Source organism: Mixophyes fleayi, chromosome 11, assembly GCF_038048845.1.
Source record: "Mixophyes fleayi isolate aMixFle1 chromosome 11, aMixFle1.hap1, whole genome shotgun sequence".
Lineage (NCBI taxonomy): Eukaryota > Metazoa > Chordata > Amphibia > Anura > Limnodynastidae > Mixophyes > Mixophyes fleayi.
In genome coordinates, this window is record NC_134412.1 from 35,893,718 (window position 1) to 35,910,733 (window position 17,016).

Sequence of the window (17,016 nt, forward strand, 5' to 3'; positions counted from 1 at the left end):
TGAAAGTACAGAAACATAAGATTGACACACTTGATGGCCCATGAAGAACAAGAGTTCAAAGACCCCCCCATGGGTGATAGATCCAGGTAGGAACACTCCAGACCCCATGTTCAAAGTACCAACAGGGATAACAAGGTTAGAAACCAAACCTTCAGTATATTTTATACCAGTACCAGAGGTGATAGAACATCGCTCATAGGAAGAATCAGCTACATTATATGAATTGGGGGAATATTGTGTCACTTTGATCCCTAATCAATGGTGGTATGTGGAGAAGGGACAAATATTAGGACATTTCATAGTGGTACCCGATTCAGTTTACGTAGTAGTGAAAACCAGTGAACATCAGACAGGATGCAAAGTATGGGTGACACCAGTTGGGACAGAAAAGAAAAAGAAGATAGGAGTAATAGTAGCTTCAGGTCTTGGTGATACCTATTTTGTATTACTAGAAGGAACAGATAATCCTATTTATTTCTCATCCCACAGGTTGATTCCTATTATTGAATGATGACCTGGAAGTGAATTGTGAATGATGACCTCTTCTGGTGATCTTGTGGCTTGGGTCTCACAAATATTATGGAACAGAGAAAAGAACGAACTACATAAACATTTAGGAGTTGACTGGATTTATGCTCATTTATAGACATGCATTATTGGCCTGCCAAGCTAGAGAATTATTCAAATTGATGGATTTGTTTCCATTCTCACATTTCAGATGGAACACTTCCATATGTTGCTATATCGATATTCCCGGAACAAATTTTGTTGCAATACCAGACCCTGCTAATTGGATTTCTGGGTGGGGAGGTTGGTTTAGTGGTATTGTTCATAGTTTGCTATATGTAATCATTGTATCCATTGTGATTTATACAATTATTTTTTTAAGATTGTAATAAACTGTTTTATAAAATGTTGTGGCAAAAAAACAAACAAACATTTAAGGCTTTGCATTTAATGATAGCTTGCTAATAGCTTGCATAATTCAGAGAGTGGAATGTGATGTAAAGGGTTAACAGGAGTGAGAGTGAGAGAGTGAGTGAGTGAGTGAGTGAGTGAGTGAGTGAGTGAGTGTGTGTGTGTGTGTGTGTGTGTGTGTGTGTGTGTGTGTGTGTGTGTGTGTCTTAGTCTTATGCAAGCCCCTTCCTGTCTTTTAAGATAACATTCATACAATGATCCTTGTTAGTACACAAACATTTCTATTTGTCCAGGACTGGTTTTTACTACTCTCTGGGGGAAAATGGGTTTGGATTCAGAAGTTTAATATGCCGCTAATAGCCACATAGATGTAGCCTCAATTATAGCATTGTCTGGAAAGCTGTGTTCAACAAATTATCCTGATTTCACTGAGTGCTATCAAAGTAATGGGGTTCAAGACATTATTCAGCAGTCAAATTGAATTCCACAGCCAACTATTTTTTGCTTTTAAATGTATATTTTATATTAAATATTTGTATTATCCCTTTTTACAACTGTTGCCTGTCAATCATTGTAATCTCACACCAGAACATAAGAGTTAATGTCCATCATGTGACAATATTATAAATTAATTATAAAATAGCAGAAGAACACTGTTAGGTCCTGATTCTGTATCCGGCCTGCAGTACCTCTGTGTTACCAGAGGTGTTGCTGTTATGACTTTGGACATTTTCTGCAGGAGTTAATCTTATTTCCCTATTGGATCACCTGCACTTGCTTTCCTGAATATTTATTCACACCCCTCACCATGCTTGTTGCTGGTCATTGTTCGTTGTTTGCCTTATCATGTGCCCTGGATATCCTGCTCACCATTATTCCTGTGTAACTTTGGCTCTACCTTGTACCATCATTCCAAATTAACAGCTTACCTGGATTCCTTCAGCACCTTGTTCGCAGCATTTGCCTATGCCTACTATTCTATTGCATTGTAAGTTTGTTTCTTTGTTCCTGCAAATTACCTGTTATCCAGTTTATGTTCAAAGAACAACGCGCTGAATTGAATCTGCCCCTGAGTGTCTGTGCTTCAATAACCTTATAAATCCTTCACCTATTCTGGATTACTTTGCAATCATTGCAAACACCCAGACAACAAACACACGATCCAGTATGAGTTACTTGGAGTCATTTCACTCTTCACTCTCCTCATTTGGTGGTGTTATATGGACTTTAGCTTTTTCGTACAATTATGGAGCAATACCTGTCCGGGAGTACAAAGAGAGAGCAAATATAATGACTTAAATATAGCAGGAGGAACAAGATGGAAAATTTGTGATATATCAGTTTTTTTATGTGTAGAGGGAATTTAGTTCACTGTAGTACTTTTCCTGACTTTTTCCTTCAGCTAATCTTGGACTGGGATACTGTTGTTGTTAAGTCTATGGAAATGTTTCCATGTTTCCACAGGTGAGTGATCACTGACCACTTATATTAATGAATAATAATTTAAGAACAACTGCACAATGTAAATAATAATAAAGCTTTTTTTCCCTCCCCGCAGTGCGATCCATGATTTATTTCTGCTCCCGCACCTGGCATATCAGCTAGGCCACGTGCTTTATTGCCTTACTGATATTTTCCTCCTGTTCCTTTCATTCTTTCCAGTACAGTTTTCACTGGACTCTGGGATGCAAATTAAGAGAGGACAATTAGATGACTTGCACCCAAACATCAATACTCTGTCATAACTGTTGTCATCTGGCTTAGTAAAGATCCCATTCTCCTTATCTTAATACCCTGTGAAAGCCTGTCTGCTCCCACTGTGCCTGCTGAGTCAGGAAGAGTTCGTTATGAGCCACTTGGTCTACTTGTGCCTTTCTCAAAATGGATTTCATTGGCCCGTTTTTCAATGCCCCATTTCTCTCTTTGGAGCCAGGCTCTCTCCATGACTTCTTGGTTTCTCTTTGCTCGAAGAGCATTCTAGAATATAAAAGACATTAGTCAAAAGGGAGTGTCAGTTCTTTAGACAAACACATTTTAGAATTCTAACCTCACGGACACCAAATGCATCATGTTGGAGAAAAGAACCCTCTGCTGAGCCTACCAGATGCATATATAATTTTGCAAGCATGTTCAAGTATACTTCAAGACATTAATGGATAGCAAAAGAGACATTGATATAACAAATATTTCATAATGTGATTACCTGCAATTCCCTCTTACAAGACTCTAACCTCTGAAATGGAGCAGCACAGTGGTTAAGTGGTTAGCACTTCTGCCTCACAACGCTGGGGTCATGAGTTCAGTTTCTAACTTATCTGTGTGGAGTTTGTATGTTCTCCCTGTGTTTGCGTGGGTTTCCTCCGGGTGCTCCGGTTTCCTCCCACACTCCAAAAACATACTAGTAGGTTAATTGGCTGCTATCAAAATTGACCCTAGTCTGTCTGTCTGTGTCTGTGTGTGTGTGTTAAGGAATTTAGACTGTAAGCTCCAATGGGGCAGGGACTGATGTGAATGAGTTTTCTGTAAAGTTCTGCGGAATCAGTGGCGCTATATAAATAGATGATGATGATGATGATGAAATGCTACACCTCTTTCTCAAAACCTTCAAAATCTATCTCTTCCGGAAAACTATCATATTTCTTAAAAAGATTGAGGTATAAAATCCAACAGCACTACACTTCTAACTGCTGCCTCATAAGTATCAAATCGGGATATACATAATAACCCCAAAATAAACATTTAAATTAAAATAAATAATATGAACTCTGCAAGTGCTGCTATAGATCTATACAAGAATTGTAGGGAAGATATAAAGTATACTTATATTGTCAGTTGTAGTGAATTGTGGACTGGTGTCCCTCTACAGTCACTTTCTCAATTCTCCACATGCAAAAAAAAGAAATCACAATAGTGCAATAAGGTTTGACTTAAACAAATGATATTAAGGTCCCCCACAAGTTCATATGTCTATATAATAAACAATTTCTTCTTAGTTCATCGCCCCCTCATGTAGGGCTACTCACTTGAATTCAAGAATGGCGCAGCAATCTGAAGATTCTTTTCATTCCTTCAAACGTATCCCAATGTAAAAAAGGAGTCAGCAACGAATCAAAAAATAGAAAAAAATAAAAGTGCATCTAGTGTGATATTGTTTGATAAAAAATTAAGGTTTATTCACACAACAATGATACACTCACATATAAAAAACTTGAATCCCACAAGAAAGAGTTAATATACTCCTACCGAATAGTCATGGATAAAATGGCAGATTTAAATATTCACAAGAAGCCTGGGATATCAATCATGTGAAGGCCAAATCCTTGTTCAACATGGAATACACACACTTTCCAGGAGAGATATCAATCAGCTTGCATACTACAACATGTTTCCACAAAAATGTCTTTCTCAAGGTGCATGCAGGCTGATTGTTCCCATCTGATCTTTTATACACCCTTAATCCAATAAAAAATCAGCGCTGCCCTATTAACCCAATGTACATGATATTCTCATCTCCCCATACATACATTTGCATAGATCACGGTTTAAACATCAAGAGTGGAGTTAATACAATTGTTTCCAACAAAATAGCAAACTTTATGCTACGTGAGATGAAACGCAAATCTATTTCCGGTATCGTCAAATGGAGCGCAGACCGCTCCTACAGGGGACTTCCGGTTTTCGGCGGCACTGACATCACTTCCGGTTTGCGGATCAAGCCTCATTATGAGGTCCGTTTGTTAGTAACTACTAAATAGGCATAATATCATATAAAATACATATTGCAGACATCAAAACTTTAATACAAGATAAGTATAAAAATAAAAAAGGATCTTGAACTTTTCTTTATTCTTATTCCTTTCTTTCTTCTTGGATTTTCTTCTTTAAAGTTTCCACTGATACAGTCCAATAATGAGATACTTTAAAAAATATATAAACAATATAATCATAAAAATCTACAATTAAATCAAAAAACATTTTAATTCAAAATCTTTATTGAGTCCTTAAGGAACAAGTCTATTTAGTCTATATATCCATTTCATTTCTAGTTTAGCAAGTCTATTTTCCACATCTCTATGTGGAATTCTAGTGAGTAGCCCTACATGAGGGGGCGATGAACTAAGAAGAATTTGTTTATGAACTTATGTCCTTCTCTTCAGAGTCCAGATGAATCCTGACCACCTACGTTCGCCTTCCAGACTGCCTTTTCCTGTAGGGAACACAAATCTTGCATTTTAATTAATTATTTGGGTGTTTATCATTTGAAAAACAATGACAGTTGTCCTAGGTAAACCAGCTGATCACTTGGCTATTACCTATTGATTTTGAGTTCTTTGATCACTGTCATAAATCCTTTTCTGTGTTGTGACTGTGATACTGATGTCCTGTTAAAGTCCTAAAAGTTCACCATAATGCCCCAGAGTCACACACTATCTTAAAACATACTTAAAGTCAGTGTACATATAAACTCTGCCAACTCACATGCCTTTCTCAATCTCATGAGTTTGGCAACTTGGGTTAACTAGAGAAAATCTCGATCCTATCCTGATTTCCTCCACTCTAAATTCATCCTTTCATCTTACAGCACTTCCCATTCAATTGCCAAATAAATATTCTTCAAATCTCTAATATCCACCCAGTCTTCTAACCCACATTGCCTCTTTGGCACCTTCAACTCACTTCTCTGCCACCTGCACCTCTTCCTCCTTTCTCCCTCACTGCCCACGATTTTGCCATCTATTTCAAAGACAAAATTGACACCATTCAACAAGATATTTCGTCAGGCCATATTCCACTAAGTCCATTCACTCTACCCACCTTAAATACACTCCCTAATTCACCCTTAATTCATTCTCTCCAGTAACTGAAGATGAAGTCTCAGCATTCATCTCATCAACTCACCCTACAACCTGTCCACTTGCCCCTATTCCCTCCCAACTTCTCTGCTCCCTCTCCTCCACTGCATGCCCACTTCTAACTCATCTCTTCAACATGTCTCTCTCCAGTCGCACATTTCCATCTTCCTGTAAACATGTGCTCATCTCACCTATTCTAAAGAAACCATCTCTCGATCCAGCCTCTCTCTTCAAATACCACCCTATTTCTCTCCTCCCCTTTACCTCCAAACTACTTGAGCGATTAGTATACAAAAGCCTGTCTCACTTTCTCTCCTCTCATTCGATTCTTGACTCTCTGCAATCAGGCTTCCGCCCCCAACTTTCCACTGAAACTGCTCTCACAAAAGTGAGCAATGATTTACTTACTGCAAAATCTAAGGGTAATTTCTCCAAACTCATTTTCCTGGACCTCTCTGCTGCTTTTGATACTGTTGATCACCTTCTTCTCTTACACACCCTTCAATCCATTGGCCTTCGTGACACAGTTCTTTCCTGGTTCACTTCCACGATATTGAATGGCTCCTTTAGTGTTTCTACCTATGGAACATCTACCCTTCACTCTCACTATCTGCTGGGGTCCCACAAGGCTCTGTTCTTGGCCCTTTACATTTTCATTGTACACCTCTTCTCTTGGGGCACTTGTTCGCTCATTTGGCCTCCAATACCACCTCTACACTGATGACACCCAAATCTATATCTCTTCCCCTGACCTCTCTCCTTCGGCACTCGCTTATAACCAACTGTCTTTCTGCTATCTCCACATTAATGTCCCAATGCTACCTAAAGCTCAACTTGTCCAAAACTGAGATTATTATCTTTCCTTTTGCAGGAGTCACCACCTGCCCTCAGATCTCCCTTATTGTGAATAACACCATAATTTCCTCAGTTTCCCAAGCTCACTGCCTTGGTGTCACACTTGAATCAACCATCTACTTTATTCCTTACATCCAGAGTCTCTCCCAGTCCTATCGACTCCAACTGAAAAACATTGCCAGAATGCGCTCTTTTCTTACTCAACATGCTACCAAAACACTTATCCATTCTCTCTAAATACTAAAGCATACATTTATTATAGCACAACCAATGTAGAGCTCTGTATTGATACTACTAAAATAAAGTTATTATGTAGCATCGAAAATTTTAAAATTTGAGGGTATGAGCTCAGTGTTTTGTTGTTATTACACTGTATGTGGACAAATAAACAATTGGTTTAAATAGTCAAAATCACAGATCAGAATAAATTTTTCAGAAGAGAAAAGAGAAAAAACAGGCAATTGCCTCTTTAATATCAGATTCCTTTAAAGTTTATACTCTAGCCCAAAACCTTCTGTGATTTTCCCCATATTTGACATCCTCAACTTTGCACCTTGCCTAGCCCCTATGCTACAAAACATCAAATCAAGCTTATGTGCCATTTTATTTTGGCTGCCCCCTGCCAGCTTGCAGCAGACTGGAAATGACAAGCTCCCCACCAACGGTTTTGCTGCCGTTCTAAAGAGGATTTGGTAAGTATACCATATGGAATATAAAACTGCTATTATTTAGGAAAAACATTTTACGAAAAGCCTGGGAGCCCTGGATGTCACAAAATAATATCCACCTACCTTTCATATTTTAACATTTTATTTTTCATAACACATTTTGTTTTCATATAACCATTCAACCCCCCCTACTCACCTTCTATTTTAAGTCTAAACTATCTGGTCCACCCATGTATGTATGACTACAATTAGTATGGTAATGGGGTGTCAGATATTCCCCTCTTTGAAAAATACAATTTTTCTGGTGCTGAGATTATTAGATACCAGCACTATATTATTCTGAATTTGCACTGCAAGTGTTTGGGGTGTCAGATATTCCCCAGTTCTAAAAAAGCCATTTTCTGGTGTTGAAATTACTATATACCAGCAGTATATATTTCTGAATTCGCACTACAAGTGATTGTGGTGTCATATATTCCCCTTTTTGAAAAAAAAAATTCTGGTGCTGAAATTATTATATAGCGGCACTATATATTTCTGAATTTGCACTACAAGTCCTTGGGGTGTCAGATTTTCCCCTCTTTGATAAAAACTATTTTTCTGGTGCTGAAATTATTATCTAGCAGCACTATATATTTCTGAATTTGCACTACAAGTGCTTGGGGTGTCAGATATTCCCCTCTTTGAAAAAAACAATTATTCTGGTGCTGAAATTATTATCTAGCAGCACTATATATTTCTGAATTTGCACTACTAGTGCTTGGGGCGTGACATATTCCCCTTTTCCAAAAAAGTATTTGGTGTTGAAATTATTATATCCCAGCACTATATTCTTCTGAATTTGCACTACAAGTGCTTTGGGTCTCATTATAATGGATTCAAAGCAGTCAACATATGAACAGGATCAGCAAACAGCTGCTGTCACCAGTCCTGATGGTAGTCTTCCCTGTACGTCATCTGGTAAAGCCTATGTAAAAGTACATAGTCTTTTTAAGTCAGGGAAAAAAACACACAATTAAAAACCTTTTACCGTGTTGAAGAGAAAACGAGGTGTAACTGATGAAAACTGCCAAGAAAAAAAAAATTGCCAATATTCCATTCTGCACATGCAGTGGAAAAGAAAGAAGGAGGCCTTCGTCTTTCTCTATTAGTGCGAGATCTAAAAATGTTACTGAGCCTTCTTCTTGTAAGGTCACTCGTGATCAAGCAAGACCAAGTAATTTGGAGTCCAAAAGTGGTACACATCTACTGTTACGTGTGAAAGCCGAGCTGCAAGAAAACAGTAAGGCATTATAGGAAAATGTATGCTCAGAATCAGAAATGACACCAATCCCTGAGTCCATCCACGAGTGGTATGTGTAATTGTGACCATTCTGATAGTGTACCCATAAAGAAGGGCCCTTTCAGCAATTCTGCTGATGTGTGCCTGAACAGCCCGAGTGTACTTGGTGATACACCAATTGAGGATGCCACTATTGAATTAGAAGAGGATGAGGTGGAGATTTGTGTAGGCGATGAGGACGCTAATGAGGATGTTGATGAGGATGAGGCTGTTTGTGTAAGTCCTGCACCAGTGGCAGCAGTTCTGGCATGTGACAAGAAAAAAGTCATTGTCATGCCTGGGCATAAAACAAAAAAAGCCACTTCTTATGTGTGGAATTATTTCTGCCCAAATCCTGACAACAGTTGTATAGCCATTTGTAGTGTATGTAAAGCCACAGTCAGTCGAGGGAGGGACCTTAACCATCTTGGAACCTCATCCATGTTACGTTATTTGAAGAGAGTTCATGGTAAGGTGTTGGGAAAAGCTGAAATTTATGGCAAAAAAAAAACAAGCACTCCATCATCAGCTAGGACCCTTCTGTCAGCTACATCCCGACGGCATCCATACAGCCACAACACCGTCCTCATCAATATCCTCAGTAGCGATGGGAGTTAGCCCTACATCCCACTTGGTAAGGCTCGATGACTCTTGCACTATAATTTATTCCTCTGAAGAATGTTTAAGCGTTAGTCCCACTACTGCTGCAGGGAGTGAATCTTCCTCCTAAAAAAGGCCACGAAAAAGAGCACTACTACTTTACAACAATTAACTGTGAAACAATCTTTTGCTAGCAAATATGACAGCAGTCACCCAGTCGCCAAGCGGATCACAGACGCCATGGCTACTATGCTAGTGTTAGATCTGCGTCCAATATCCACAATAAACGCAGCTGGTTTTTCACAGTTAATTGATGTTTTGAGTCCCCATTACAAAATTCCATCGCAACACCATTTTCCCCGTAAAGCTATTCCACAGCTATAAAAAAATATTTATAAAAATGTAGTAATTGGGCTCAAAAATGCCAGTCTGCCCACTGTACACTTAACCACAGATATGTGGACAAGTGGAAGTGGGCAAACCAAAGACTATATGACTGTGACAGCCCACTGGGTTGGTCATTCGCCTTCACCAGCAGGAACAGCAGCAGCATGTACACCACTACGTAACAGTTGTCCCAGGCAGGCTACTCTTTGTATCACCGGCTTCACTAACAGGCATACAGCTGATAATTTGTTACAAAAACGAAGGGATGTCATTGATACATCACTTATACCACTTGGACTCTCCCCAGGATACGTCATTTCTGATAACGCCAACAATATTGTGCGAGCATTGGGTGAACTCCATCACATTCCCTGTTTTGCTCACACAATAAGCTTGGTGGTTCAGAGCTTCCTAAGAAATAACTGTGAGGTGCAGGAGATGCTTTCGGTGGCCCATAAAATTTCGGGACATTTCCGGCATTCTGCCACAGCATGTAGGAGATTGCAGCAGCTCCAAGAACAATTTAATTTGCCCTGCCACCAACTTAAGCAAGAGGTGTTAACAAGGTGGAATTCCACTCTGTACATGCTTCAGAGGATGGAGGAAGAGCGCAAAGCCACCCAAGCGTATTGCACAAGCCATGACATTGGGAAAGGAGGGGGGATGTATTTCACTCTTGCACAGTGGGGAATTCTTTCTGTGCAAAGTGCTGAAACCATTTAAAGTTGTGATGTGTGAAGTGAGTTCAAACTCTGCTAGCTTGAGCCAAGTCATTCCCTTAATTCAACTATTGGAAAAGCAGCTTGACTAACTGAAGTAGGAGATGAAAGAAAGCAATTCCGCAAAGTATGTTGGTCTTGTAGATCAAGTACTTAATTTGCTTCGCAATGATCCAAGAGTCATTCTTGAACTCGGATCACTACGTTTTGGCGACTGTGCTTGATACTAGGTTTAAGACCTACATTGATTCTTTGCTACAAAATGACCGAGATGTGAACCTTGCAAGGAGCTATTGGTCAGCAAGTTGTCCACTGAACTGGGTCTTGGCTTGACAATGTTTCCTCCTTCAGTTTCTCAAGCAGCTGCTGCTCGGAAAAAATGTAACTTTTCAAAGCGAAGCAGGGATGACGCAGGGGGCATACCACAACAGTTTGACATCTGAGCTGGTTTGAAAGATTTTACCACAAAATGTGTGACCTTGCCCATAACTCCATCCAATCCTACTATTAACATGCAAAGGATGGTGGAGGATTATTTTCAAAAGGTAATTGATATGGAAATGTCAGACAGTCCCTTTCCATACTGGGAAGAAAAGCAAGCCATTTGGAAAGTAATGTACAAACTTGCTTTGCAATACCTAAGCTGCCCACCCTCCAGTGTATACTCTGAAAGAGTATTCAGCACAGCCGGGAACCTTGTCAGTGATCAACGTTTGAGGTTACTTCCAAAAAATGTGGAAAAGATGATGCTCATCAAATTGAACTACATCTTCCACGAGGAAAGCCTTTACCATCAAACACATCCAAGCACTGACAGTTCTGTAATGGCGGATTCCAGCGGAGATGAATTAATAGTCTATGATGATGATGTACACACTGAGGGTGAGGATGATGCTGAAGATGATGACGATAACATCTTTTTAAAACTTTCACTATAAGTGTAGGGTGTAATCTACCCCCAAACAGAAGAGGGACTTGGGGCATTTCTATTTAACGTACAGTCTTTAAAGGCTGCTGTTTTGTCAATTTCACTATAATTGTAGGGTGTCATACACAGACAGACACCAAACTGCCTTTGTCCATTTTTATTTTATTGTACAGTCTTTGTAGGCTGGGTTTTTTCTATTTAACTACAAGTGGAGGGTGTGAGATACAGACAGACACCAAACTGCCTTTGTCCATTTCTATTTTATTGTACAGTGTATGCAGGCTGGGGTTTTTCTATTTAACTATAAGTGTAGGGTGTAATATACACCCAAAGACCATGGCTACATTGCCAATAGTCAAAGATGGAGAGGAAGACAAGCAGACTTGTCTGTATAATTTGCAGGCAAGTGTTAGAATTAAGGACGGCCTACCAGGGATTAAACTGTATTTTTCCTAATTTGCACTAAAAAGGTTTGGGTGTACACTATAGCCAAACAGAAAAGATGCTTTGGGCATTTCTATTGATCGTACAGTGTTTGCAGGTTGCTTTATTTTTCTATTTAACTATAACTATAGGGAGTAATATACAGATAGATACCAAACTGCCTTTTTTGCTATGAATTTCGATCGCTCTTTTTAGTGCGTTGTCAGGCACCCTGGATTGGTGTGTGTCTTATAAAAGCACACATTCCTGGGGGGTCAGTGCTCGTTGACATTTATTAGCTGTAGAATTACCTCACTTATCCAAGAAACAGGTGGAGCACTAAATTATGTTATTTTAGCCCAAAAAAATGAAATTTTTTAACAAATTGCAAAACAAAACCAAACAAAACCAAAACACAAAGGTAATCCAGATCCAAAACCAAAACACAGGGGTCAGTGACCATCTCTAATTTAGACTGACACATAAATTCTACAAACATAACTTTTGCTGTATGAAAGCTGGTACAATGAGGGCTTTAAAAGTGGGTGGTACTGTGCAGTAAGTTTTGGTAATTTACATCAAAGTGGACATATTCTACTACTCTCTCTCATATATATATATATTATATATATATATATATATATATATATATATATACACATATATACACATATATATATATACATATATATATATATATATATATATATATATATATATATATATTTAACACACAGCAGATATATAAACAGCGCTAATAACCTCAACGTAACAACCAGTATAAATAACTGGTAGATGGATATACCAAAATATACACAATCAGTCCCGATAAAAGCACATAGCTCGTTTAAGAGCGGCAGCCTTGAGTCACTTGGGTCCAGATGGTTAATCCGGAGGGATGTGGTAACTGCGGATAGATAAACAAGTATGGCGCTCCAATGTGTAATATTGATAGTAATATGGGAAGATGTAATAAAATGCGTACCATATAGATGAAATCAATGATCGTATGGTGGAAACGGAGTTCCTCTTCTGAGGTAATGTCTCCCCCTCTCCAGTAATAGCGATAATGTGGGTCAGAAAATAGAAAAACACAAATAGTGTAATAGAGTTTATGTACTGTATCACCACATGTGATAAACCTCCACCAGGATCAATTGTTAGCCCGGCACCAAATGGGTTAATCTTATGAGTACACCTCCAAAAAACACCAACAGCTTATACTGCGTACCAGATGCTGCAGAGTGAACTATGATTTAAAAGCTGCTTCCTCTCAGCAAACAGACAGGGTTAGATTATCAGACCCACCCTGTCTGTTTGCTGAGAGGAAGCAGCTTTTAAATCATAGTTCACTCTGCAGCATCTGGTACGCAGTATAAGCTGTTGGTGTTTTTTGGAGGTGTACTCATAAGATTAACCCATTTGGTGCCGGGCTAACAATTGATCCTGGTGGAGGTTTATCACATGTGGTGATACAGTACATAAACTCTATTACACTATTTGTGTTTTTCTATTTTGTGACCCACATTATCGCTATTACTGGAGAGGGGGAGACATTACCTCAGAAGAGGAACTCCGTTTCCACCATACGATCATTGATTTCATCTATATGGTACGCATTTTATTACATCTTCCCATATTACTATCAATATTACACATTGGAGCGCCATACTTGTTTATCTATCCATATATATATATATATATATATATATACATACACACAAATTGTGGCAAGAGCCCACTACTGCTGAATCACACACAAGCAACTTCTTCCTTTTTATGCAGTTTTCATTTCAGGATGGTAAATGTATTTGACACCATACAGATTTTACACCATTTCTTGAGACCCTAACTGCTAGCTAGACAAAGACCAGGGGGTAAATGTATCAAGCTGAGAGTTTTCCAGCAGGTTTGAATAAACCAATTAGTACATTATACAAAATGATATCTAGCATCTGATCAGTTGCTATAGGCAACATCTCCTTTTTTCAAACCTGCCAGAAAACTCTCAGCTTGATACATTAACCCCCAGCTCTCTAAAGACCAGTTAACTCCCCCAGCATTAGTTTCTCTGACAAATGAGAGCAAGCAAGCTTTTATAGAAGACACTCCTCCCACAGCCTTAGCTTGATTGGCAGGTGACACACCCAACTCCCATTTAAAATGAAACTCCCTTCAGTGCTCTGTTTGCTCTGATATAGACACACCTTGCCTGTTTGCTGTGAGGAAGGCATTGCAAACTATTGTTTGTAACACATAAGTCTCCAATCTAGGTGCATTAATGCATGGAAGTGTTACCCTGCTTGCATGCCTTTTCTGCATATTACCAACTAAATTCCTCCATTTGTTACAATATATATATTAATGTATAAATAAGTAAAAACGAAGATATATCTGTTGTAATATTCATTTTTACAATCAGGGCAATTTAAATGTTCTTCCAACTAATTAGGGGTTGTCCACTTCCAGAATTGCAGTACCAGAGGTAAATGTGCATACCAGCAGAAGTAAAAATGCCCTGCCTGCTATCACTTTGTGCCAAATAACAGGGGTCATGTAGAATTGTACTTTGACTTTGTAAGCGCAAAAAAATAGATTTACGCAAACCAGTGATGGACTGTGTGCAATGCCTCAACACCCCTGGGGTACCTGGTCCCGGATGTGAATGTATGCAGAGGTTGCTTGGTCTCTTAGCATTGCAGCATTACTACATCACATAGCAGTGCTTATTTGGGGGAAGAACCTCTTCATACATTGCAGGAACAGAAGAGAGGAAAAAAGTCCTAAGATAAGTAATGAACATTCAAATTATGGTAACATACAGGGACTGATTCATCTTAGGTTGTAAGTCTACTTGCGTACTGTATTTTGAGTGAATTTGCTTTGTGCATGCAACAGAACAGGACTTACGCCAAAGAACATGATTGTATGCAATTCATGTCTGAACGCAAATGACACAACTGGCTACAACTTGAATGTCGGAGCAGGGGTGGATGATGTAGGCAATGTGCAGGAAGGGTGTGCTGAGAGTATGCCTACACAGATGCAGCTGATTCAAGTTCAGGGCATCTATTGAGTACGTGTTTTTAGTCATATCATTTGCACCAGCTACAGGGCAGGTATAAGTGTTGACTGATAGTGATGACTACACATGTGTGCCAGAACGTGTGTTTGCAAGTAAGAGAGAATATAAAAATACATTTTATGTACAGTATGCATTAAGAACATCCGAATTTATGCATTTAATGTAACAAAATAGAAATACATATTTTATTAATGATTATAGTAATAAGAGTTGTAAAATAAAGTTCATAAAATATTTTATTTTTCATGTGTTCTTTATGTTGCACATATGCATGTGTGTATCTTGCAGTCTGTTCTGTCTGTTTGCATACGGCAAGTAACATATTGACAGAGCACATTTATACCCATATTCAAATGGAAACATATCTTAAGATCTGCTTATATCTGAATGAGGGTGTACGTGCCCTTGCACGAACACCCTCATTCAGCACGTATGTGCAGGTTTTTAAAATGCGAGTACACATTGCGTTAGAAGATGAATCAGGCTCACAATGAGCAATTTCTAGAGTTTTGTAAAATTCAATAAAAGACACAACAGTACAGCTATATAATATTTGTTTTTGTTTTTTGGGAGTGTTTTTTCTTGTAAGTTTCACTTTACTATATATTATACATTCTCATCCCAGCTGAATTTAACATTAAGATCCTTCATTTTCTCCTGGTAAACTATATCCATGTCTTCTTGTTGTTTCTGTGTGAAATAGTTTTTCCAATCGCCACTGATTCCTATAAAAAAAAGTAAAAAGGGTAGTACAAGTAAAAAGCTGCAGTACAAATCACATAGTAACATTGATTATTTTTGTAGCTATACAAATCCCCAGGGGAGTCCCTAGCTATTATCCCGAGGTGGCAACTAAAATTGAGTTTTTTTTCATTCCATACACAAACTACCAACAATTACATTACTTTTTAAAAGAAAACTATTTTATTTATTAAGAATTATATTACGTCTATCAAGGTAAATATTTGAAACATAAAGAGTGGATTTTTTTTAAATTAATTTCTTTGGTACTGCTGCTTGGCAAATCTTCTTGCTTCATACAGCTGCCTTGGCTTTATGCTTCATAGACACACACTTGCAAAGGCAACAAGTTTGAAATATATTATTTTGATAATACATGACACTTCCTCTTCTTAATGAACCAGGTGTTATTGTTTTCTAATTGGTTGAAAACAGTCAATTAATCCAACCTCAGACAAGAGTCTGTTTATTAGACTCAAGCTCACTTTGTTTATTGGTTTGGGAACTAAGCACTTCGAAGAAGATTTCTTTGATTGGATCGCTACTGATAAAAATAAGAACTAAGGACGTCAATCAAGATTAACTATTGGATCACTATAGACAAAGATGACGATTGAGGGAACCTCTTGGTTCTGCATAGTGATCATAAGCATTAGCAATCTAGATAGGGAGAACCCTGGAAATGGCGCTGTACACAACTTTCAGGGATGGTATTAGTATATCCTTTGTCACCACTGCACACTTGGAACTTCAGAATGCCTATCAATAAGCTGAAGGCTATACTGTTATTGATCCAGCCCAATAACACAAACAAGGCCAAGGTACAGCCCAGGGGGGTTTTCATGTTCCTGCACCTCACCACACCAGAGAAAAACCTAGGATTGATCACATCCCGCTCCCGCATGAAGAAGTTTACAACCTTCAGTATTATGTTGAGAGTTATTTAGTCATCCTATGCCCTACAGCACTGGTGGGATGGTTAGAACTGATCACATGGACCCCACTTCTCAGATTGTCGCACTACAGATAGCATGACTATACATTCGTATCAAGACAGCTTCAATACCAGATAATCACATTTTAATTCTAATGGAAACTTTAATCAAAGATATGGGCAGCACGGTGGCTTAGTGGTTAGCTCTTCTGCCTCACAGCACATGAGTTCGATTCCCGACCATGGCCTTATCTGTGTGGAGTTTGTATGTTCTCCCCGTGTTTGCGTGGGTTTCCTCCGGGTGCTCCGGTAAATGTATCAAAGTGTGATTTTTTTTTTCAGTGTCTTCAAATTGCTCGAGACCGCCAGCGATTTTATGTGCAAAGTTGCCATATGTATTGACCTGCGATTTTGAGATTATAATAGCCAATCTCTGGCGATTCGTGTTGATTTTAAAACACCTATCCATCCGTCCGTTTAGTCAAACCCGCAGCAAACTCACCCGCGATTACTGTGAAAATTGCCAGAATCAACACGCTGCATTGTATATATGAGATTAGCAAACACAACAGCTTTCCACTGCT

General features: G+C 38.7%; 1 protein-coding gene across 3 annotated transcripts in view; it reads right to left on the reverse strand.

Moving 5' to 3' along the window:
• Window positions 1-14,895: 14,895 nt before the first annotated feature.
• LOC142107652 (sulfotransferase 2B1-like) overlaps window positions 14,896-17,016 on the reverse strand; it is a 37,100-nt gene continuing 34,979 nt past the window's right edge. For all 3 annotated transcript variants that reach the window (XM_075191211.1, XM_075191213.1, XM_075191212.1), the window contains one exon: window positions 14,896-15,482. In XM_075191211.1, coding sequence (XP_075047312.1) covers window positions 15,364-15,482 — 119 coding nt within the window. In that variant the 3' untranslated portion in view covers window positions 14,896-15,363. The remainder of the gene's footprint in view (window positions 15,483-17,016) is intronic.